This window comes from Lepidochelys kempii, chromosome 14 (genome assembly GCF_965140265.1).
Source record: "Lepidochelys kempii isolate rLepKem1 chromosome 14, rLepKem1.hap2, whole genome shotgun sequence".
NCBI lineage: Eukaryota > Metazoa > Chordata > Testudines > Cheloniidae > Lepidochelys > Lepidochelys kempii.
In genome coordinates, this window is record NC_133269.1 from 26596912 (window position 1) to 26621393 (window position 24482).

The window sequence follows — 24482 nt, forward strand, 5'->3', positions numbered from 1 at the left end:
GTCGCCGGAAGCGGCGCGGGGGGCGGGGCCAGTTGGCGCTGACGCCGGAAGCTGGGAGGGGGTGGGGCTAGTTGGCGTTGACGTCAGAAGCGGCGCGGGGGGCGGGGCCAGTTGGCGCTGACGCCGGAAGCTGGGAGGGGGTGGGGCTAGTTGGCGTTGACGTCAGAAGCGGCGCGGGGGGCGGGGCTAGTCGGCGCTGACGTCGGTTGCAGGATGGCGGCGGCCGGGCGGGCCTCTCTGCTCCGGGTGCTGGGACTCTACGTTCCGGGACGCAGGGGCGCGTGGAGGCGACCGGTGAGGGGAACTTCCGGTCCGGGAAGTCGCGTCCCCTGGGGCCTGGCGGGGTCCTGCTCCCAGCTCTGAGCAGCCTGACCCGGCTTGACTCTATCTGGGGGCAGGTGTCCACGGCCAGCGCCTCGCCCTGTCCCAATTGCTCCCCGCCCCGGCGGGCGTCGCCCGGCCCCCGCCTGCGCCCCCCTTCCCTTCCCGGCCGGCCCCCGCCTGCGCCCCCCGAGCAGCCTCGCACCTTAACCTCCTGGTCACCTCGTGTCTCTCTGTAGCTGCTCGCTGTCAGCCTCGCTCGCCGCTCCTCGTGCTGGGATCTCCCCGGTTCCTTGGCGGTGACTCGCCACCTGGCTACTGCACCTCAGGGAGACAAAGCGAAGACGGGCCCCTCGAAGCCCGGGGTAAGGAGGCCACGTTCCCAATGGCGGCCATAGCCATGTCCTTAATCTAAACTCAAAGAGGGGCTGCGGGCTAAGGCCTAAAACTCCCTCATGTTCCTTGTGTGTAGCAAGCGGTGCCCGGCCCTCCTGCTGAAGGGGGAAGCGAGGGTGGGGAGGGTCCCTCTGTGGCAGCCATAGCCGGAATTTCTCTCCTGTGTTGATAGTCTCTGTGCGGTGGCTGCATTTACAAAGTACCCGGGTTTGGTTTTTGGGGATTGGTTTTTCAAACAGGATTGTGGTTGATCTTACAGGTATTTTGTCATATGGCAAGAGCTGGGTGTTTATTTCATAAACACATACTTAGCACTTTTCTCTGTTTTAAAAAAAATTAGTTAAAGATGGTGAAGTTTAATCTGTATGGAATCTTTCTCCTAGTAGCCAGTTTCCTGGAAGTCCTTGGCACTCACATTTGCAATTGGTGGAGCTTTATTGGCAGGAATGAAATACTTCAAGAAAAAAAAGGAAGACAGTATGTATATATTACATTATCATCCCAAAACCTTTGTAATTCCCCTTCCAAGCCTTTATAGCTGTGCAGATAAAAAGATCTTGTGGCCATGCTAGTTGTGGTACTGCTGCTTTTAAGGGGGACAATTAGGAGAGATTGAAAATGCTGATTTTAGCACACGGCCTATCAGTGTGCTAGACACCTCATCAACACATGAGATGGCAGCTCCCTGTCCAAAAGAGATTCTGGTCTAAATATACATGGAAATAAGATGCAGCACAAGACTTTTTGCACATTCTTTTTTCTGTTATGACCTATTTTACCCATGTAGTTTTAGTATCCTTTCCATTTAGCTGTTTAACTCATGGTCATTTGCTCTTTGATTGTCAGTTTGTATTTTTACCCCATGTGTGCATATATACATATTTTATACCGTTATCTGTTTATTCAGTATTTTACTTTTCCTACATTTGTTTTGATTTCTTTTTGCTCTTTTAAAGTCCTCTTTTAAAACTTGTAGTTTTGTTGGTTTATCTTAAGTTGTTATATTGTACCTATTATCGTGGTATGAAAGCATTACACAAGATTAGAATATAAAAGCCCAGAATGGAAGTGTGTGTGTGTCTGTTTCCCCAGGGTGTGGAAGTATGTGTAAGACTTTTTAAGAGCATAGATTCCCAATTCTGATTTTAACCCCTGTATACTTTTTTTAAGCACTTACTTACCTAATTCTTTTCTCCTTGTCTTGATACTGAAACCCAGTTAGACGTGGCAGCACAGCAATTTCCCTTCCTCCCTCTATAATAATAATTATATAGTAATATAATAATTTCTTCTTCCTCCATCTCTAGAAGATGCCTGACTCTTAACTGCAGGTGTTCCATCCCAGTTCATGTTTCCTGACTTCAGCATATGAGCATTCAGTGCCATCTTGATATAGTTTATATGGAAAAATATCGCAGTAAAAAACTGTTCTGTTTGTTTACTATAAAGTTGTCTTGTCTAGTCCTGGGTTTATATTTTGCAGTGGGCTTTAAAATTCAAGATGTTACATTACTGTTGTACTACTAGGAATATTTGCCTTTGAGAGCCTTATGACTCAAACTGTCTTTGAATGGTTTCTGGGATCCTTTGCCCTCTCGTGTGTGGCACAGCTCGTAGTAACCTCCCATTGCTGTCTGGTTTCAGTGCTGGAGAAGGAGCAGAAGCGGGCTCTTGGGAAGCCATTGCTGGGAGGCCCTTTCTCACTTGTGGATCACCAGGGACAGCCCAGGACCCACAAGGACTTCCTGGGCCAGTGGGTGTTAATCTACTTCGGCTTTACGCACTGCCCCGATATCTGTCCAGAGGAACTGGAGAAAATGATTCTAGCGGTGGATGAAATTGGTAAATGAATCCAGTCAGAATTCTAACTCTACTTAAAAAAGGCAGCACTTCATGTAGTGAAATACTACAGTGCTTCTCCCAGCTTACTAAATGGCAGTGGGACCAGCTCCTTAATATATGTGAAAATGTCTCTGCATTGCTTCACATTAGATGCACAGTTATAGAAGATCAGGTCAAACAGGGCCTCATGCTTTGATCTTGGGTGAAGCCTCATATTATAAGGCATGCTCTGAGTCAGTGTTGGGTTCCTATAGTTTTTTGTATTTGGCACTACCCTTTGGGATGTGGCATGTTCCTGCTAGAAGAGTGTTTCATTGTTAATGAAACATAGTAGTGACTGCTAACCAAGGGCAGCTTCTTGATTAAAGAAAGGCTGGATCTATTCTGGAGAACAGATCTCTCTTGGGATAGAGCTTTGTCTGCATTAGAGAAATCTTCCCCATTCATCCCTCTGATTCAGTTGCAAAACATCTTATGTCCATGTGCAAAAATGCTGGGGAAGCAGCAATCAGTGTGACTTATCCCAACATCTTATAGGGGCAATACCTGGGGGACTTTGAATGGGCTGTATACATGCCTGTATGGTGCTGCATCCCCCATTGCTGGGGTTGGGGTGAGGTAGCCCCTATAGACCTCTCATGAATCTCACAAACATTCCTGTTACAATTTTACCAGTAACATTCATTTAAGAGGAGGTACTGTCAATAGGTGAAAGTTCCTGTGGCGAACATCTTGGCTCCACAGGATAGGGATCATCTCCAATACCCTGCATGTTCAAAACTTCCTTTCAACAGAGAGGTTCTGCAATGGATGCTCTCTTTTAGTCTTCAATATTTCTTGGGTACAGAGGAAGTCTAGCAGAATGTTTAAAATCTCAGCTACTTGTCCCTGTGTGGCACTCCCAGCACCAGTGAAGCTGGGCCACTTGATAGGGTGTGATTGTAGATGGCAGGCTCAGTGAGGTCCACATCTGCTTGTTGAGGAGGGAGATTTGGGCCTCCAGCAGCACCTAGAGTAAAGGAGGAAAAGCATGGATGGTAACTGCTGGCAGGATGGAGGCCTTCCTAGCAGGAAAGAAACTAATAACGGAAATGCTCGAGGCCAAAGCAAGTTCGATATAACTTGGTTTCACCTATAACGCAGTAAGATTTTTTGGCTCCTGAGGACCACGTTATATCGGGGTAGAGGTGTATATTGAGGAGAGTGAGGAGTGGCAGATCACCCTTTCCCCTCTAGGAATGTGCAGTGCTGTAGCAGAAAGTAGCTTCTGCTGCTGCTGCAGGAGGAGCCTTCCCTGATGTCTCGGTGATGTGGCATTGCTCCCTTGGAAGGAGGAGGTAGCAGGATAGGTGGTGAAATGCAAGATACCATCTCCTTTCAATAGGGCGAAGTGGTTATTATTTCTCAAGCTGCCTGATCTTGGTTACAACATGCATTCCGTGCACCTCAATTGGCTTGTCAGCCCTAGTAAATAGAGGTAGGGTCTCCACGTGAGGTGAAGGGACCCCCAGGTCAGACACAAGGATTTGGAGAACTCCATTTTATCTCATTGCACTTGCTCCCTGGCCTTTTAAAAAAAAGTTCATTAGATGTTATTCAAGCTGCTCAATATCATTCCAGAGTGGTCATCATTTCAGTCTGTGCCAAAAAGGGCCCCCTATACTCACTGTGTATTATAAGTTTGGCTGTAGCCTCATTATGTGGGAGATGAGCTGTGGCATTGGGCCTGTTGAGAGCAATATTAACTGTTAATGTTTGTGGTGACAGACAAGATCCCATCTCTGCCAAATGTGACCCCACTCTTCATTACCATCGACCCAGAGAGGGACACCGGAGAAGCCGTGGCCAGATATGTTAAAGGTACTATTGGCCTTTCTCTTCCTTGCACGGTGTAGCTGTTCTGAACTCGTTGCTTCCTTTTATGACTAAAATGAAGGCTGGGCTCTACCAAAGTTGGTTATGGGTGACAGGAACCTTCGCATGGCTAATGGGTTGCATTTCTGTTTAGAGTTTTCTCCCAAACTGGTTGGACTGACTGGTACCAAAGAGCAGATTGAGCAGGTGACCAGAGCCTATCGTGTGTATTACAGCTCAGGCCCCAAAGATGAAGACAATGACTACATAGTGAGTAAAAGCAGGGCTAGTGCCCGAGTCCTCTATTATTCACAGATTCATTCACAGATTTTAAAGCCAGAAGAGATCATTCTGATAATCTAATCTAATAACCTGCATAACAAATGTCTATATTTATTGCTACTACTAAATGTTTAAGTTAGGGGGGTTAGCCCCAAAGACCTAAACTGGGACCAAGGTACCATTGTGCTGGATACTGTACAAACACAGGTAATGGGTATGTCTATGTCTACACAGCAAGGAAAACTCAGGCTTGCAGGGCTTGGGTTGCAAGGCTATTTCATTGCTGTGTAGACTAGGACCCGGCAGGGTGGGTGGGTCTCAGAGAGCCCAAGCCTGGAAGTCTGCACAGCAATGAAACAGCCCTGCAGCCTAAGTCCCATGAGTCCGAGTCAGCTGGCATGAGCCAGCTGTGGTTTTTTCTTTGCTGTGTAGGCATACCCAAAGAGGCATTTTCTGCTCCAGTGAGCTCATGTTCTAAAGGAGGCACACAAGGTGTGCATGGGGAATAACCTGCAATAACGTACAATTCATGGTTATGAATTGACATGAATTTAATTCCACGTTGTATTGTTTTGGTCTCACTTTTAATTGGAAGTAGAGGTAGGGTGAGGGGGAATGGCAGGAATTGGGGATTAAGGGAGTAGGAAGAGGGATGGTCAGCTCATCACTGCCTAGCGATGATCAACTGGCAGGGTTTTTTTGTAGGTGGAGGTGGGATTTGAAGGAAGATTAGTCAGTGTCTACAGTCAATAGGAGAATTTCTGTGTGTGTAAATTGCAGCATGGGAGAAAACGTGGAGCTGTTTAAGGATTGGTGCACAGTAAAGCCTGGGAATATTGGCATTGTGAAGGGGGGACTGACACCACAAGTGACTAAATTAGATGGGTGGGGGCAGGGTAGTACTGTGAAAGATCTTAAAGGTGAAGACAAAATTCTTGTGTTTGTGGAAGTATGGGGAACCAATGGAGGACTCAGCAAGGGATGAGGTAGTCCAAGTGGTGAGCCAGGAAGAAGAGTTTTGCAACAGTGTTTTGAGTGGATTTGAGGCATGTGAGATTGCAGTAGTCAAGACCAGAGAAGAGGGGATTATAGTAGTCAAGATACTAAATAAGGGCTTGGATGAGTTTCTGCAATATGGGCAAAGGGAGAAGGGTGGATCTAAGGGATGTATGGGAAGAATCAGCAAGCTTTAGAGATGTCCTGAATACATAAAAGTCAAGGACAACACCCAGGTTATAGGCCTGAGTAACTTGGAGGAAGGTGTTGTCCACAGTTGTTGTGGTGGGAAGGGGGAGGTGGCAGATCAAGAGTTTGGTTTTGTCTTCTGAGTTTAAATTGGCAGCTGGATATCCACAAAGATATCAGTTACTGAGATATGGGATTGAAAGGAGGTAGAGAGCTTCCCCACAGAGAGGTAGGTGATTTAAGGTTGTGCTTGCAGATAAGAGCATGTAGAGGCAGTGGGAGAAGAGTGGGCCAAGAACAGTGACAGGGGGAGGGGGATGCATTGAATGAGATATTGAAGGAGTGATCAGAAAAGTAGGAGGGAAACCATGAGAAGATGATGCCAGTGCAGAGCTGGATTTCAAGAAGGAGAAAGTGGTGTCAGTTGCCAAGAGGAGGAGGATGGAGTAGTAGCCCTGAGATCTGACCAGGATGAAGTCACTAATGGTATGTCTACACAGCAGTGCAAGGCTATGGTTTTCAGGGGTTCTCAAACTTCATTGCACCGCAACGCCTTCTGACAACAAAAATTACTACATGACCCCAGGAGGGGGGACTGAAGCCTGAGCTGCCCAAGCCCCGCTGCCCCAGGTTGCGGGGGCCAAAGCTCAAGGGCTTTGGCTTTGGCCCCAGGTGTTGGGGCTTTGGCTTTGGCCCTGGGCCCCAGCAAGTCTAACACCAGCCTTGGTGACCCTGTTAAAACAGGGTTGCAGCCCACTTTGGAGTCCCGATGCATAATTTAAGAACCACAGTCAGCTGAACTGTGTCGGGAACCCTGGGCTTGAGCGTCTACATTGCATTTTAACCCTAGGTTAAGGATTTTCCGACGTGTGCTCAAACCTAGGGCTCTGGAATCCACGCTGCAGTGTACCGACCTGAGTCAAAGTAACCCTAACCCAGAATGCCAAGGACCCTCCCCACCCCCGCTCCATCATCACTCGAACCCGATGCATGTGGTGCACAGTGGAGAAACATTAGTGCCCACCCTTTTTCCTAACTGTGACAGTGCTGTTGATGGGACTCGGGTCCATAAGGAGCACCTGAGTACATAAACTGCATAGTTAGTTCCTTTGGCTGTCAGTAGAAAGCTTTATACTGAACTCTACCATCTAATCTGAGAATTGGGCTCTCCCCCTCTACGCAGAGTCAGATTGGCAGGAAAATGCCCATTTGTACCTGTTCTGAGGATAATTAGGACATCAGTTTCCGGGGCTGCCAAACTATTAAAATGAAACTTTGCAACTTTTAATTTTTAAAATGGGCTGTTCAATAAAGGTGTTTTTGGCTAGTTGGTTATGAAGGGTATCCCCAGGACTTCGCGTGTAGTGTTTTCCAGAACCCTCCAGGGATCCCTTATCCCTACCCTGGCTGTACCCCAGGAGGCAGGGATAAGGGATCCCTGGGAGCTGTGGGGAAGTTTTGGGACTGCCTCCCACTCACCGCCTTGACACTGATTAGGCATCTCTGAACACGCAGCCCCAGGGAGGGCAGGGGACCCCGGGAACAAGGGACAGAGAGCAGAGCGGGACCAAGTGTCTGACCTGCAGGGAGCAGGAGAAGTTGAGGTGTTGGAGGTCATCCCTTCTATCACCATGCTGAGCCGGGAGCTCTGCTGCTTTCCCCTGCCCCCCACAGGGTAGCTGCTTAGTCCTCATTCTGCTCTCTGGCCCGCCCTGGGGCTGCATGTGCAAGGTTGCCCCGGCAGCGCGCACCAAAATCTGGCTGTGCTCTTGTCACCAGGAAGCAGCTCTCTTTGCAAAAAGCTTGTTTTGATCAGTCTCCATTGAAAACTCTTCAAGACCTCTGGTAGTGTGTGTGCAGACTGGTGGTGTTCAGTAGACAATGGGTTAATACTGATCTGAGTGCTGGGTGCAGGCTGTTTGCAAAGGGAGGTGTGGCTTTGATTTGCAATAGAGTGCAATAGACAGCACTGCAGATTGTCGGCTTAGAGAGGACTAAGGAAGTTCCCCCAAGGAACTCTGAGATAATTCTGGAACACTTCTGGGGCTGTGTGCATACAGGAAAGCAATAAGGCTCAGACCCTAGATCCCAGCTTAACACTGGCTTGGACTCTCCAGTCCTGGAGGGTCCTGGGACCTTAAGTTTGAGCCCTAGGTTAACACAATTGGTGTGTGGACGCAAGGGGGGTTAGGCTTGAGCTTAGGCTAAAACCTGGGCTTACGTTGCTGTGTGGACATACTCTAGATATGTTGGTGAGAGCAGTTTCAAAGAGCTCTTCTTCAGGTATGTGTAAGGTAGCAGAGGGTATATCTACACTGCAGTGTAAGCCCAGAGTTAGTGGAAATTGAGTTAGCTGACCTGTGTTGCGGAACCCTGGACATGAGCATCTACGTTTTGTTTTTTAACCCTACATGAAGATTGTTTTCTAACCTATGCTGGAACCTATGGCTCTGGAGTCCACACTACAGTGTGCAGACCCGTCAAAGTAACCATATCTGAGTCCCTAGCAGCACCATTCTCTTCCCCAAATGTGGCTGCTCTAGTCCTAGGACTGTGGGAAAACTTTACTGCCTGCCCTGCAAGTTACAGGTAGTTTGAAGCAGCTTGCTTTGCAAAAAGCTTGATCAGTTTGCTCTCCATTGCAAACCCAGGAGGTTTTCATGATAGTGTGCTTGCAGATCGGTGATCAGAAGAAAATGGGTTCATGCTGACCTGAGCTGCTGCCCTTTGCAAAGGGTCGGTGGCTTCCTTTTTCAATAGAGTGGATTGCAGGTTGTTGGGATGGAGAGGGCTAAGGAAGTTGTTCCATGGAATTGTCATGAATTTAAGTTCCCAGGCTCATCTTTTGAAAGTGTTGTGCAGGTTTCGTTTGGAGACAAGTACTGAAAGATCAGATACGGAGTAATCTCTTTGTGAAAAGTGTTTGCCCAGGGTGATACGGTGTTTTTGTCTCATCTTTTTTCTGCGTAAGTTCATTCTAGAGTGCAGTGATTGTCTGGTTTCACCCACACTTCAAACCGTTCATGCATAACAATCTAACCCCCCAGTTATCCACTTCATTTCAAGTGACCTGGCCTCCTGCTTAACAATCTGTCCCAACCTGTGTTTAGCTCAGTTACTCTTCTTCCTTCCCCAGGCTTGTGTAGCTCAGAAGCTTGTATCTTCCCCCAACAGAAGTTGGTCCAATAAAAGATACTACCTCACCCACCCCTGTCTCTAATATCCTGTGACTAACACGGCTACAATAACACTGTATGCACTTTTAATTGTTAACACTGAAGCAGGTTTGTTCTGAAGTTTCAAAGATTTTATGCAGCTATGAGACGTTTTTAATAAAAATACAATTTGTCTCTGATGCCGCCAACACATGTGCACGTCTAACTTCAAGCACATGAGTAGCCCCACTGAAGTCAGTGGAACTGTTCATGTAAATCAAGTTAGGTACCCTTGTAAGTGTTTTCAGGATCAGGGCCTTTGTTTTCAATACTTTGCCCATAGCAATCTTGTAAAGCTCAGAGAAGAGCCCCTACCAGGAGACAGGTTTTAACTGAGTTAATTATGTTTTAAATTGCAATAGCACACATTTTAAAGACTTCAGTAAAGTCTCCACCTGATTTACATAAATGATCTTTTAAAAATAAATTAAACCATTTTATATTGCCTTGATTTAAATCTTTCCACCCTGCTTGAAAGGCAGCTGAAGCTTCTTGAATGCTAGCACAGTGTAGCCAGCAGAGGGAGCGCCATAGCAGGATACAGTGCCTTTCCCCCTACACACAAGGCCTTCTCTCCATAGCTCGCTTTTCTCAGTAACGTTATTGCCCTCACTATCTGCTCTGTGAGTGAATTTGGTTTACTGGAGCGTCCCTACCGCCATATCCCTTTGATTTACATCAGGTGAAGGTCTGGATCCTAAGTGCCTGTCTCACTGCAGGAGCCGGGGTTGTAGGACAGCAAGGAGTGAGAGGGTCTTGCAAACGTTGAACTCCAAGATGTTAGTCCGGCAGGGGCAGAAAGAAGTTCTCTTAATCCGGGCATCAGAAGAGCTGGGAAGGGGGAAAACAGGTCAAGCCTCATTTTCTCATCCCATCTTGTCCTCTGTACTTACCCTACGTGAAGACTGGCATGGGGGAAGCTGCCTACAGCTCCTGCAAGGCTCTCCTCCTTGCAGTGCCTCTTCACCCTGTCTGTTTACAGCTTGTTCTCAAATTTCCTCCTGCTTGGGCCATTTCTAGTTTGTAACTAGCATCTGTTCTTGTTAGTAAATCTCCAGTCAGAGATAATCGGATGGAAAGGCTAATCAGGGCACTAACCCTTACTGCCGTCTGAGTGATGCTCAGGGCCTGCAGCACCAATTTGCTCTCTGCTGTCTTACAGGTGGATCACACAATTATTATGTACCTCATTGGGCCAGATGGAGGCTTTGTGGACTACTATGGCCAGAACAAGAAGAATTCTGAGATTGCCACTTCTATCGCTGCACACATGAGACAGTATAAGCCCAGCTAAAATACAAGATCTGCAAAGAATGGTGCAAAGTCAAACTGTAAGGCAGGCTCCAATGGGACTGGCATGTCTTTGCTTTCAACTGCACTGAACTTATAAGACTGTCCTTATGTCACATATTTCCTCTCCAGATAAGAAAGGTACATTGTGTTTATTTCTGTGAAATGTAGCTGCTTATCAGAAATTTGTACATAACCTTTCCCATTGGGTGTATTTGGCAGTGATAACCATGCTGCAGAATAAGAAACTCGTTTGGGATTCTTATGGAACTGGGGAGCAAAGAATTTAAAATTTTTACAAAACTATTTTTGTTGGTGAAGGTATCTCTGCATTAGTTATGCACTCACTTTTGGCAAGAGACAAGTGAGAACTGCCCTCTGCAGGGAAGGCTGTTCTCTGATGTAAGTTGCTGACATTTTGGCATCCCAAAGGGCTGTTCCCCCTTCTCTTTTCTGCAGTGCCTTTTGCTCTTGCACAGACACTTGTAATGGTCTGTCTACAGTAATGAGCCTTAATAGCAGTCCTACCCTGTGGTTTACTGGAGAGCACTGAAGGCACATCTTCTTCCGCTTGTGGGACCAGCCCTGTACAATAACTGAGTATTTTTGGGCTCGAGGCCAGGGATGCAGCATCATTTCCAGGCAAGATTTCCAATATCCTAATGTAGAATGGTGTTACTCTTACTAGTAATGAAATAGGTTATGAGTTGGGGATGGATTTTCTTCTGGTGTAACCAGCTGCCTGTAGCTTTTTAGTCTGACAGTTGTGAAGCACTGAATAATGGAGTGGAGGAGTGATCAGCGATGGGTGTATTTGCCCAAGGCTGTTGATCAGGTAAAATGTGTGCAATGCTCTGATTGTAAAATAAAGGAATGAATCTTATGTTGCATGCAGTTAATTTTCGTGGATGTCACGGCAGCTATCAAATCTGAATACCACCTTCAAAGGGAGCAGAGTGAGTGTTGCGTATATCCAGTGCCGCACACTGAGAGCAGAGAATGCAGTGATTACTCACCGTGCGTTGACGGTTGCTTTGAATAGGCTAAAATCCATATTTAAATGGGCATATGAACAATTCTGGTCAGAAGTGCATAGTGCAGTCTTATGGATAGTAGAGTGGCAGTGTGTTCCTTGTCACTCTGGCACATCCACAGCAGAGAGGCTTCTCTCTTAGCTTAGCAGTCTAAAGCTGTCTTGTACAGTTACTATGTTTTAAAGAGCCTGAGAACTATTTGTCAAGCCTGATCAAGATTTGTGTATGATCCAGCCAACTGCTCTGAGGAGAGCTTCAATCCTTAGCAAAATCACACAAACTAAAACTTTATCAATGACCATTAAAGATTCCTCAGGCCTTAAATCAGAAGTTAAGGGAAAAGTCTCCGGTATTCCTTGCTACTTTGACATCCCCTACAATGCTGTCAGTAACACTCTTCAGCACTCCACAGGCCTTAGTGGTGGCCGTATATGCTCCTGTATCGATAGCACATCTGTCTCACACACCCTGCATTTAAGGAGTTACTCTGCCTTAACATAGCTGAGGTCATAGTTGGGGTTTTGTATTATGTGTGATGGCGATGGTTGGAGGGAGTGTTGTTCACACCACTTCTGTGATAGTGAATTAATCAGTACATGAGAAGCAGCATGTGAAGCAAAGCCCAGACTTTCAGATTTCATACAAAAGGGGTCTGAAAAAAACAAGACAATCTAGTTCAAATGACAGTGGTGAGTTTGAAGCTTATTCTGTCTGTATTCATCTAATTTTCATTAAATTACCATGAAAAAATCCAAGTATTAGTCAAAGTTCACATTTGTTTTGGGTTTTTTGCCCTTTTTAGGAAGGTCATCCAGGAGATATGCTGTCTGCAGTAAACATGAATTTGTGTGGAACAAATCATGCCATTAGCTGTATTGCTTTTTATTATAGAATTAGAAGACCAGTGAATGAAGGGAATGTAGTAGATGTAATAGAAGCATTCTTGGTACGGTACCCCATGATATTTCAAAAGCTGAGTCATATTGCCTTGGCTACAAAGGCTGTCACGTGGTTTAAAAGCTGGCTGAAGGCCTGTATGCAGGAGGTTCTTCCACATGGTAAGGTGTCAGGGAGAGGAATAGGAAGAGGTGTGCTAGTAGCATAGATTTTTGGCAAGTCTAAGTTAACATCTGAAAGAGGAAACACCCCTTTAAAATCACAGCTGCTACTAAATGGAAAACTGCAAATATTACTGGGGTTGGAGAAATGCAAACAATGTTTTTAAGCTATAATACAGTAAAAGCTTTGTTATCCGGCATGTTGGAGGAAGTGGGAGAGTGCTGGTAAGTTAAAAATTCTGGTTAACGAGGAGCAGCAGGGACATGTTGCCGCTTGCAGAGAGCTGCCCGAGGTGAGCGCCACCCCAATCTGGCACCCCAAAATGCCAGTTTCTAGAGCTTTCCAGTTGATAAAGTACTGGTTAAGTAAACACAGCTTTTACTTCTAGAGCTAAAGTGAGCCACAGATGTTCAATGGGAGACAGAAACATAAAAGCCAGCCATGCTGAAGAGACTTAGTGATAGTAGTAAGTATGCTAGATATGAGTTTGCAATGGGAAATTGTGGGGCACAAAAAGGGCCAGTGAGGTTTGGGGTTGTGTAGACAGAAGCTTTGCTTCACAGAGCAGGCATGCATAACCTGAGTCTGAGAAGATCCCACTTATGGTCTTCTATAATGTGGGCTTTTCACCTCAATCCTCTGAGTACACAAGTGTTCAGAGAGATGAACGAAATGGCCTTAAACACCAGCAGCACCTGGATGATGCCCAAGTAAACTCAATTTTTCAGTTGCTAGCAGTGCTATCTCCTGGCTCTCCTTGTGCCTATAGCAAATCAGCATCTGACTCAAGGGCTGCAATAGTTGGCAGTAGACCCCACGCCACCTACTTCTCAGTCCTGAGCAGCAAATCAGACTGGGCCAATTGCCTCTCCATGAAGAAGTTATGGATGGTTTAACCAAGTATTATAGGATGAAATAAAAATTCCTTGAGCGCAAAAATTATGAACCTGTAGAATTCCCAAGTGGTAGAAATCCCAACCCATAGGATGCACAAAACTAGACTGAACAAAATATTACTACATGTAGGAGTACAAAAGTATAGCATGTTCAGGCAAAAATTGAGTTACACCTAGCAAGAGACATAAAAAACAATGAGGTTCTTTAAATGTATTAGGAGCACGAGGAAGGTGAAGGAAAGTGGAGGTCCTCTACTTAGCTAATAATTGATGACATTGAGAGGGCTGAGGTGTTTAATGCCTATATTTCTTCAGTCTTCATGAAAAAGGTTAACGGTGACCAGATACTCAACACAATATTAACAACAAGGGGAAGGAATATAAACCAAAATAGGCAAAGAACAGGTTAAAGAATATTTGATAAGTTAGATATATTCAAGTTGGCAGGGCCTGATTAAATTTTTCTTGGGATACTTAGGGAACTAGCTGAAACAGTCTTGGAACCATTAGCAATTATCTTTAGACCTCCTGGAGGCTGTTTGAGGTTCCAGAGGATTGGAGAAGGGCAAACACAGTACCTGTCTTTAAAAAGGGGAACAAAGAGGAGCTGGGGAATTACAGACCAGCCAGCCTAACTTCGATACCTGGAAAGATACTGCAAGACATTATTAATTTGTAATTATTTAGATGATAGGATTATGAGGAATAGCCAATAAGGATTTGTCAAGAACAAATCATGCCAAATCAATCTGGTTTTCTTCTTTGCAGAGTTACTGGCCTAGTGGAAAAGGGAGAAGCAGTAGATATGATATATCTTGATTATAGTAACATATGACACAGTTCCACATGACATTCTCATAAACTAGGGAAGTGTGGTCTAGGTGAAACTACTGTAAGGTAGTTTCCCCATGTTCATTTCACCCCCCCCCCCCCCCCCCCGCTGTTCTTCAGATGTTCTTGTCAACTGCTGGAAATGGCCCACCTTGATTATTACTACAAAAGGTTCCGCCCCCCGCTCTCCTGCTGGTAATAGCTCATCTTACCCGATCACTCTCATTACAGTGTGTATGGTAACTCCCATTGTTTCATGTTCTCTATGTATATAAATCTCCCCACCATATTTTCCACTGAATGCATCCGATGAAGTGAGCTGTAGCTCACGAAAGCTTATGCTCAAATAAATGTTAGTCTCTAAGGTGCCACAAGTCCTCCTTTTCTTTTTGCGGATACAGACTAACACGGCTGCTACTCTGAATACTGTAAGGTGGGTGCGCAACTGGTTGAAAGGCTGTACACAAAGAGTAGCTAGCAATGGTTTCTATCAAAGTGGGAGGGTGTATCTAGTGAGGTCTAGCGAGTCAGTCTTGGGTCCAGTGCTAGCCAATATTTTCATTAATAACTTGGATAATAGAGGGGAGAGTGTGCTTATAAAATATGTGGATGACAGCAAGGGGTTGCAGGCACTTTAGAATGAAAAATGACCTTGACAAACTGGAGAATTGGTTTAGAATCAACAAGATTAAATTCAATAAAGACAAGTACAAAGTATTATGCTTAGGAAGGAAAAATCAGATGCACAAATACCACATGGGGAATAAATGACTAGCTGGTAGTACTGCTGAAAAGAATCTGGTGGTGGTAGTGGATCACAAATTGAATATGAGCTACCAATGGGATGCAGTTGCAAAAAAAAAAAAAAAAAAAAGCTGCTAATATTCTGGGGAGTATTAAGGGAAGTGTCATATGTAAGACACCGGAGGTAATTGTCTCACTCTTCTTGGCATCGCAAGGCCTCAGCTGGAGTACTGTGTCCAGTTCTTTGGGAGAGATATGGACCAAATGGTGAGAGTCGAGAGGATAGCAACAAAAATTACTAAAGATTTAGAAAATCTGACCTATGAAGAAAGGTTAAAAAAAACCTTGACATGTTTGATGCTGTGAAAAGAAGACTGAAGGGAGACCGGATAGCCTTCAAATATAGTGCTGTTATAACGAGGACAGCGATCAGTTGTTCTCCATGTCCACTGAAGGTAGGACAAGAAGTAATGGGCTTAATCTTTGGCAAGGGATATTTAGGTTAGATATTAGGAAAAACTTTCTAACTATAAGGATAGTTAAGCTCTGGAATAGGCTTCCTAGGGAGGTTGTGGAATTCCTATCATTGGCAGTTTTTAAGAACAGGTTGTATAGACACTTGTTCAGGATGGTCTAGAGGTATACTTGGTCCTGCCTCAGCATAGGGGACTAGACTTGATTTCTTGAGGTCTCTTCCAGCCCTACATTTCTATGATTTTAGGTATAATCAGGAGCAGTCTTGTATTAGTCTTAGGAAGAGGAGTAGATGGCCAATTGTCTGATTCACGGAGAAGTGCTGCATCTAATATGTATTTTTTTCACCTTTCAAAAAACCTGAACAACTGAATGAAAACTAAGCTTAGAAAATGGACATGCCATTACAAAGCTCTGGGAAATGACAGTGCAGCTTAGGCCCCTCTTTCTTGCAGAGGGTTTGGAGAAGTGAAAAGGTTACTTTGTTTAGAACAAGTTGCATGTCAGAAAGGAGTATTAGTTTGGAATGTGCCTCAACAGATCTTTGTCAAGAGTGTGCATTCTAATGTAAGAAGATTCTTGTGGAACTAAGATATCTTTCCTACCTCTGAAATGCCAGATAGATTAAAGAAGTTTTTTTCAGTTTTAAGTTCTCATCAAGAATTTCCTTGGATCAGTTTGCGCTGTGTGTGTTTGTGTCTTGGTAGAATTTAACCTTCATTCTCAGCTGTTGAGGGTTATTCCTTTTGGTGGCAGTCCAGTAGTGGCTGTCATATAATGTTGCAGGACAAACAATTTCCAAAGGAAGTCTCATGCTTTAAATCATGTATCAATCATAGGATCTGTTTGTAGACATTGACTGTCAAATCCAGACTGGTATTCAAAATTAGAACTGGGCAGGAAACAGTTTTCCTATTTTATGGAAATTTGCGATTTCAAACAATTTTCTATTCTCCTTTGGGATGAATTCAAGACCTTCTAAATCTTTTTATTTAAAGCGGTGTGAGGAAGAAAGAACAACTCCAGACTAACCTTATTTGTCAGAGCAGGAACTTGAACTTGCTTCTCCCACGTCCCAGGTGAGCACCCTGACTCCTGGCTATTCTGCCTCTCAGCCCTGGTCTACGCTACAGGGTTAAGTCGAATTTAGCCGCGTTAGGTCGATTTTATAATGAATGCGTCCACACAAGCAACCCCGTTCCGTCGACCTAAAGGGCTCTTAAAATCGACTTCTGTACTCCTCCCCGGCAAGGGAAGTAGCGCTAAAATCGACCTTGCTGGGTCGAATTTGGGGTAGTGTGGACGCAAATCAATGTTGTTGGCCTCGGGGAGCTATCCCAGAGTGCTCCGATGTGACCGCTCTGGACAGCACTTTCAACTCCGATGCACTAGCCAGTTACACAGGAAAAGCCTCTGGAACTTTTGAATTTCATTTCCTGTTTAGTCAGTGTGGTGAGCTCAGCAGCACAGGTGACCATGCAGTCCCCCCAGAATTGCAAACAAGCTTCAGCATGGAGCAAACGGGAGACACTGGATCTGATTGCTGTGTGGGGAGAAGAATCTGTGCAGGCAGAACTCCTATCAAAAAGAAGAAATGCTAATATATATGGTAAAATTGCACAGGGCATGGTGGAGAGAGGCTACAACAGGGACACACAGCAGTGCAGTGTGAAAGTCAAGGAGCTCAGGCAAGCCTACCAAAAGACAAAGGAGGCAAACGGTCGCTCTGGGTCAGAGCCCCATACATGCCGCTTCTGTGATCAGCTGCATGGCATTTTAGGGGGGAACCCTACCACTACCCCACCACTGTCTGTGGACACCTGCAAGGGGGGAGCCTCATGCAACACGGAGGAGGATTTTGTGGATGAGGAAGAGGAGGAGAATGCGCGGCAGGCAAGTGGTAAATCTGTTCTCTCCAACAGCCAGGACCTTTTCATCACCGTGGAGCCAATACCCTCCCAAGGTGGGATCTCCGACCCTGAAGGCGAAGGCACCTTTGGGGAGTGCACATTTGTAACTACAGTACAGGGTTTAAAAACAATAGTGTTTAATGCTTGATTTGCCCTGAAGACGTGGATGCATTCGCGGCAGGTACAGCTACTGGAAAAGTTTGTTAACGTGTCTGGGGATGGAGCGGGAATCCTCCAGGGACATCTCCACGAAGCTCTCCTGGAGGTACTCTGAAAGCCTTTGCAGAAGGTTTCTGGGGAGGGCTGCCTTATTTCGTCCTCCACGGTAGGACATTTTACCATGGCAAGCCAGTAGCAAGTAGTCTGGAATCATTGCAGCACAAAGCGTGGCAGCGAATGGTACTGGGTTTTGGTCGTATTCAAGCAACATTCGGTCTATATCTTTCTGTGTTAGCCTCAGGAGAGTGATATCATTCATGGTCACCTGGTTGAAATAGGGGAATTTTTGTAAGGGAACAGTGAAAGGACCCTGTTCATGCTGGGCTGTTTGCGCTTGGCTAAAAGAGATCATCCCATAGCCATGCAGCAAGGGGAGGGGTGAAGGGATCATCCCAAATAGCCACGCGGAGTGGTGGGAGGAGGTGTTTGCTGCACATCCACCTGAAAACCACAGCCCCTCCTTTTAAATGGCAAACCCAACCGGCATTGCTTGCTATGGGAAAGGAGGGCGCTGCAGTTTGAAAACATTCCTACGTGTTACGAAGGCGTTAGAAGCCAAACTCGCGTACCCTTTCGCTTACCATGGCTGTCTGGAAACCGAATTCTGTTGCCCAACCGTGTGTGATGTATCACCATACCTGCAGGTGCTCAATATAAAAGGCAAAATGCGACCTTGTACCTAAAACACATGTGCTGTCTGCTGTGAATTGCTTGATTCACTGTGAAAGAGTCTCCCTTTTGTTCTCAGAAATGTATCATCTTAAATTTTACTCTCCCTTTTTATCCCCCCACAGGTGCAAATGTTTCTATGCTCCCCCTATCATCTCCGTCCCTGAGGTTATCGCAGATTAGAAGGTGAATAAAACACACTCGTGATGACATATTTTCCGAGCTCATGCAGTCCTCCCGCACTGATAGGGCACAGCTGAATGCACGGACGCAGTCAGTGGCAGAGTCCAAGAAAGGGGGGAGGTATAGCTCAGTGGTTTGAGCATTGGCCTGCTAAACCCAGGGTTGAGAGTTCAATCCTTGAGGGGGCCATTTAGGGATCTGGGGCAAAAATTGGGGACTGGTCCTGCTTTGAGCAGGGGGTTGGAGGCTAGATGACCTCCTGAGGTCCCTTCCAACTCTGATATTCTATGATTCTATGAAAGCATTAAGTGAGTGCAATGAGAAAAGGCAGGATGCAATGCTGAGGCTAACGGGGGAGCAAACGGACATGCTCACGCGTCTGGTGGAGCTGAAGGAAAGCCAATAAGAGCACAGACCGCTGCTGCATCCACTGTACAACCCCCCCCTACCCAAGTTTCATATCCTCTCCCAGGCGCCCAAGAATGCGGGGGGAGGCTCCGGGCACCCAGCCACTCCACTCCAGAGGATGGCGCAAGCAACAGAAGGCTGTCATTCAAACAGTTTTGATTTTTAGTGTGGCTACACTAAGCAATGTGGCTTTGTCCTTCCCACCTCCCCTCCTACCTCACCCAGGCTACCTTATCAGTTATCTCCCTTTATTTTTAATTAATAAAGAAAGAATGCATGGTTTCAAAACAATAATGACTTTTATTTCTTTTGCCAGCTGCGATCGAAGGGGGGAGGGTGGTTGGCTTACAGGGAATTAAAATCAATAAAGTGGGTGGGTTTGCATCAAGGGGAAACACACACAACCATCACACTGTAGCCTGGCCAGTCATGAAACTGTTTTCAAAGCCTTTCTGATGTGCAGCACGCCTAGCTGTGCTCTTCTAATCGCCCTGGTGTCTGTCTGTTCAAAATTGGCAGTCAGGTGATTTGCCTCAATCTCCCACCCCGCCATAAATGTCTCTCCCTTACTCTCACAGATATTATGGAGCACACAGCAAGCAGAAATAACAATGGGAATATTGGTTGCGCTGAGGTCTAACCTAGTCAGCAAACAGTGCCAGCGAGCTTTTAAATGTCCAAAGGCACATTCTACCACCATTCTGCACTTGCTCAACCTATAGTTGAACTGCTCCTTACTACTGTCCAGGCCGCCTGTGTGTGGCTTCATGAGCCATGGGAGCAAGGGGTAGGCTGGGTCTCCAAGGATAACTATTAGCATTTCAACGTCCCCAACAGTAATTTTCTGGTCTGGGAAGTAAGTCCCTTCTTGCAGCTGCTCAAACAGCCCAGAGTTCCTAAAGATGCAAGTGTCATGCACCTTTCCCGGCCATCCCACATTGATGTTGGTGAAACGTTCCTTGTAATCCACCAGTGCTTGCAGCACCATTGAGAAGTACCCCTTGCGGTTTATGTACTGGTTGGCAAGGTGGTCTGGTGCCCCGCCACAGTTAGGGAAACCCATTGCAGCAAAGCCATCCACTATGACCTGCACATTTCCCAGAGTCACTACCCTTGATAGCAGAACGTCAGTGATTGCATTGGCTACTTGAATCACAGCAGTCCCCACAATAGATTTGCCCACTCCAAATTGATTCCCGACTGACCAGTAGCAGTCAGGTGTTGCAAGCTTCCACAGGGCTATCGTCACTCACTTCTCAGCTGTCAGGGCAGTTCTCATCTTGGTATTCCTGCGCTTCAGGGCGGGGGAAGGCAACACACAGAGTTCCAGGAAAGTGGCCTTATGCATGCGAAAGTTTCGCAGCCACGGGGAGTCATCCCATACCCGCAAGACTATACGGTCCCACCAGTCTGTGCTTGTTTGGTGGGCCTGGAATCAGCATTCCACCGTATCAACCAGCCCCGCTGCTTCCATGATGTTCCCAATTGCCACATCCCGTGCTTTCAGGAACATCTGTGTCCATGTCCTCCTCACAATCGTCCTCATGCTGCCGTCTCTCAGCCAGATTCTGCACATACTGCAGTATAATGCGTGAGGTGTTTACAATGCTCGCATCAGCAGCGGTTAGCTGAGCAGGCTCCATGCTTGCCATGCTATGGCGTCTGCATGGGTAACCCAGGAAAAAAGGCACGAAAGTTGCTTTCATGGAGGGAGGGAGGGGAGACTGACGACATGTACCCAAAACCACCCATGACAATGTTTTTGCCCCATCAGGCATTGGGAGCTTAACCCAGAATTCCAATCAGCAGCGGAGACTGCGGGAACTGCAGGATAGCTACCCACAGTGCACTGCTCCGTGAGTCGATGCTAGCCATGGTAGTGAGGACGCACTCCACCAACTTAATGTGCTTAGTGGGCACATACACAATTGACTGTATAAAATGGATTTCTAAAAATCAACTTCTATAAAATTGACCTAATTTTGTAGTGTATACATACCCTCACTCTCTCCTGGTGAAGCTGTTCCACTTTCTATTATTCCCTGGCCCAGAGTGAGACCCTATAGCCCAGTGGTTAGGGCAGAGCAGGACTTGTAGCTACCTCTCCTACAGCCTAGATATCCTATCCACCTGTGTATTCTGGGATCTCTCTTGCTGGACCTGAGACACCTCAATTAAAGTTTCATTGAAACCCAAGAGTGCCAAATAAAAAAAACCATTATGTCAAAATATTCCTGACTAGCTCTGAGAATCTTGTCGTTATGTTGAGGGCGCTCCATTCCCTGCTGCCTGTAACCATAACATGAAAACAGACTAGATATCATTTTAAGGGATGCCACCCAGCACCTTAAAGGTGCAAGTGCCACTGTGATGTTTCTCAAAGTCCTTACCCCCCATTTAATGTTTTTTTGCCCACAAGCTCGGAGGTTGTAAATAATTATGAGAAAGATTTAAAAGAAAATCCCAACCCTCAAGTCCTCATTCTGCATGTCATAGTCCTTTAGACTGTAGCCTCTTTGGGACAGGGCCTGTCCTTATTTTTGTGTTATGTACAGTGTAGAACACACTGGGCGCTAACCATTTTGCTCCATTAGGGACCCAGTGCAATCTGCTGATATTTCGCAGCATTATAATCAGAAATTGTTTGGCCTCTGCTGTACTTCCATGTTTTCTTACTAGGGCCTTTAGCAGGAAAGTATCAGCTTAAGCCTTGCTTGAACTGTCATCAGAAGTAGTTGCTTTGAAGGTGATTGTGGGATCATAGATGGAGCTCTGGATGCAGCAGGAGGGGAGTAAGTAGCAGCAGCAGATAAATTTCAAAATAGCGTCTTCACCAGTTACTTCTGATGGTCTGTATTCCCTGAAACTCGGGATGCTCTGTGGGAGCTTTGCCCTGCAAGCTCCAAACGCATCCCTTACCTTCTGACTAATAACAGTTAGTGGGGAATGCCGGTCCTGTTGTGTTGGAGACTGCATTGCTAAGGTTACCAAGCAGGTTGTCAGCATCCCTCAAGTTACTTGTTAAAGTCCCCCGAAGCTAGTGATCTGCCTAGGGGAAAAATGTGCCTTTTGTGGTGTATGTGTGGGGAAGGATAGGAGAGGTGAATCAAGAAGGGGCTGAAGGTCTTTTATTTATTTATTTTTTCCTCCTGGTGTTTTATATTAGAGATTCAGGATGTGTGTACCTGGCTTTTCCTAAAAGTCTCTGTGTATGACAGGAGAACAAGTGGGATTAAGGCATTACAAGTGGCAGGGAAGTGAGACATGAGCACTCAATTAGGGAAGGATTTTTTAGTTGGGCTATTTATAAGTCTTTGTTTTTGTTATCACCCATTTAACTCAAATGCCTGAGAAACTCTGGGAGAAAAGCTCTTTAAGGATTCGTTAAAGATTCAAACCCTGTCTTCATGTAAGGGCTGAGAAAGTTCCCAATCCACATCTCTGCACCCATTCCTTTAGCACAGCGGTTCTCAAACTTTAGCAACCTGAGGACTCCCATTTCGATGTAAAATTTTTCAGGTACCCCCCAATCCCTCCGCTTAGCCCAAGGCACTGCCCCCCACTCCACGTCTTCTCCCAAGGCTGCACCCCCGCCCCACCTCTTTCTGCACCCTGCTTACTCCATCCCCCTCCTTCCATCACTTGCTCTTCCCCATCCTCACTTACTTTCACCAGGCTGGTGCAGGGGTTTGGGATGCAGGAGGGGGTGCAGGCTCCAGTCGGGCAGCGCTTACCTTGGGCAGCCCCCAAAAGCGACCGGCACATCTCTCTGGCAGCAGCTCCTAGGCAGGGGGACCAGGGGATCTCCACGCGCTGCCCCTGCCCGTAGGGACCGCCCCCGCAGCTCCCATTGGCAGCAGTTCGAGGTGGGGGCAGCGCATGGAGATAACTCCCTCCTCAGCCCCCCTAAGGTCCGCAGGGGCATGTCAGCTGTATCCTGGAGTGGCTCAGAGCTAGGTCAGGCAGGGAACCTGCCTTAGCCCTGCTGAGCCACCAGACTTTTAGTAAAATCTCCTGGTTTGACTTCAGTAGCCTCCGAGAGATAGAGGAAGGGGGAGGAGATGATCAGCAGGGCCCGCACACCCTGGAGTTCCCTCGTGGACCCCCAAGGGTCCAGGGACCCGAGTTTGAGAAACTCTGCTCTAGCAGAAGTGAGAGACAAGGGTGAAAGAGCAAGCAGGAACATATGTGTTCCAGCCACACTGTGCATGCTGAAGGGAAGGGCACAATCCTGTTTTTCTTTTTGCAGGCCCCCTTTAAGTGCTGACCAGGTTGTGATGTGGGCTTACATGCTTTTTTTATTAAAACATTTTGGGTCTACTGGCCATATCGTGAGCTTGTTTAAAAACCCTATCTTCCAAGCCCTGTCTCTCGGGGAAATGGAGCAAACTCCGTGTCTCTAAAGGAGGAGTCACTAAAATGCTGAAACTTTAATGATGTGACCCAACAGGTTTAAAGCTTGGACCCCCTGCCCTAGTGCTGGGCACTGCAGATTTGTGCCTGTGCTGTGGGCGTGGAGGTGAGCGGGGCTGTTGATTCACATGTCCTTGCCACACCCTCGTACTGTGTCCTTTGATCACAGAGCCAGGTACGTGAAGGCAGCTGGGGGGCTCCCCTGAGCTTTCCGTCTCCACAGTGTGCTGCTCACTGGCGCTTTTCTGCATTTAATGTGTTGAGCAAACAGACTGCGAGCAGGGCCAGTGATTCTTCAGCAGGAAGAAAGGTTGATGGAATGTGCTGACCTGATGCAATAAGAGGAATCAAGTGAAAACCTGAGCAAATCTGTCTTTCCAGGTGCATGTAGTAAAACCTCCATAACCCCCTCCCCGCCCCCCACTAAAGGGGCCAGCAAATATCAGTTGCTAGGCAGAGGTGACTTTCTACAGATGAGCAAACCGGCACACAACCCTCTACTCAAGGAATGTGTTGAAATCAAGTAATGCAGCTTCTTCCATGCAGGCAAGAAGAAAGATGACACTGAAAGTGTTCAAATTGTTTTACTGGGTGGCTGTTGTGCAAACCAGAAGTGATGCAGCTGGCCTGGGTGAGCTTTAAGATCAGAACTCTGCTTGCATGAAGGATCTGAACCTGGGCTCTTCTGAAAGTTGACTTTTAAAGATTTCCTAGGTTCTTCTAATGGAGCTAGCTCACTGATTCCAATTCCTGAAATAGTATGAAGAGGAAGCCGCTCTGAGCTGCGCCGGCTCCCATTTCCAAGATGCTCCTAGACTAAAGGATCATGGAAATGGTGGTTGTCTAATAACAATGATCCTTAGACTATCCTTTCTGTGCAACAATGCAGTGAAAACCAGATTGCATAAAGAAGCAATTTTATCAAAAGGTCCTCAAATCCTCCAGTGTAGGAAGTAGGTCACAGGTTCCCTAGTCACATAAGAAATATCAGTTAATCCTAGTTTGATGTATATTATGATGCGATTATTTTCAAGAACTCATGGAGAACAAGTTTGGTCCTAGAGGTCTGGAGGAGGGCAAACATTTCCTATCTTTAAAAAGAGAAACAAAGTAGACCTGGGGAATTACAGACTAGTCAGACTAATTTTCCAACCTGGAAAGATACTGGAACAGATTATTAAACATTCTATTTGTAAGCACTTAGAGGACAATAGGTGTTATAAGGAATAGCCAGCATGGATTTGTCAAGAAAAAAAC

The 24482-nt window shown here is 46.2% G+C and overlaps 1 protein-coding gene and 1 pseudogene across 3 annotated transcripts; both read left to right on the forward strand.

Moving 5' to 3' along the window:
• The first annotated feature begins 179 nt into the window (after window positions 1-179).
• Window positions 180-18433, forward strand: SCO1 (synthesis of cytochrome C oxidase 1). 3 transcript variants are annotated; one of them, XR_012154975.1, is made up of 8 exons: window positions 180-294; window positions 561-686; window positions 1104-1194; window positions 2362-2559; window positions 4327-4419; window positions 4568-4683; window positions 10258-10526; window positions 18347-18433. XR_012154975.1 is itself a non-coding variant. In XM_073312128.1 (7 exons), the coding sequence occupies exons 1-7, from the start codon at window positions 214-216 to the stop codon at window positions 10387-10389; spliced, it is 837 nt and encodes a 278-aa protein (XP_073168229.1). In that variant the 5' UTR covers window positions 180-213; the 3' UTR covers window positions 10390-11268. The 3 variants fall into 3 exon arrangements, 2 of the variants coding, with proteins under 2 accessions (XP_073168229.1, XP_073168230.1); XM_073312128.1 differs by lacking the exon at window positions 18347-18433 and having other exon boundaries at window positions 10258-11268; XM_073312129.1 differs by lacking the exons at window positions 4568-4683; window positions 18347-18433 and having other exon boundaries at window positions 10258-11268.
• The window catches only part of LOC140898076 (myosin heavy chain, skeletal muscle, adult-like), a 28064-nt pseudogene continuing 16662 nt past the window's right edge, over window positions 13081-24482 (forward strand).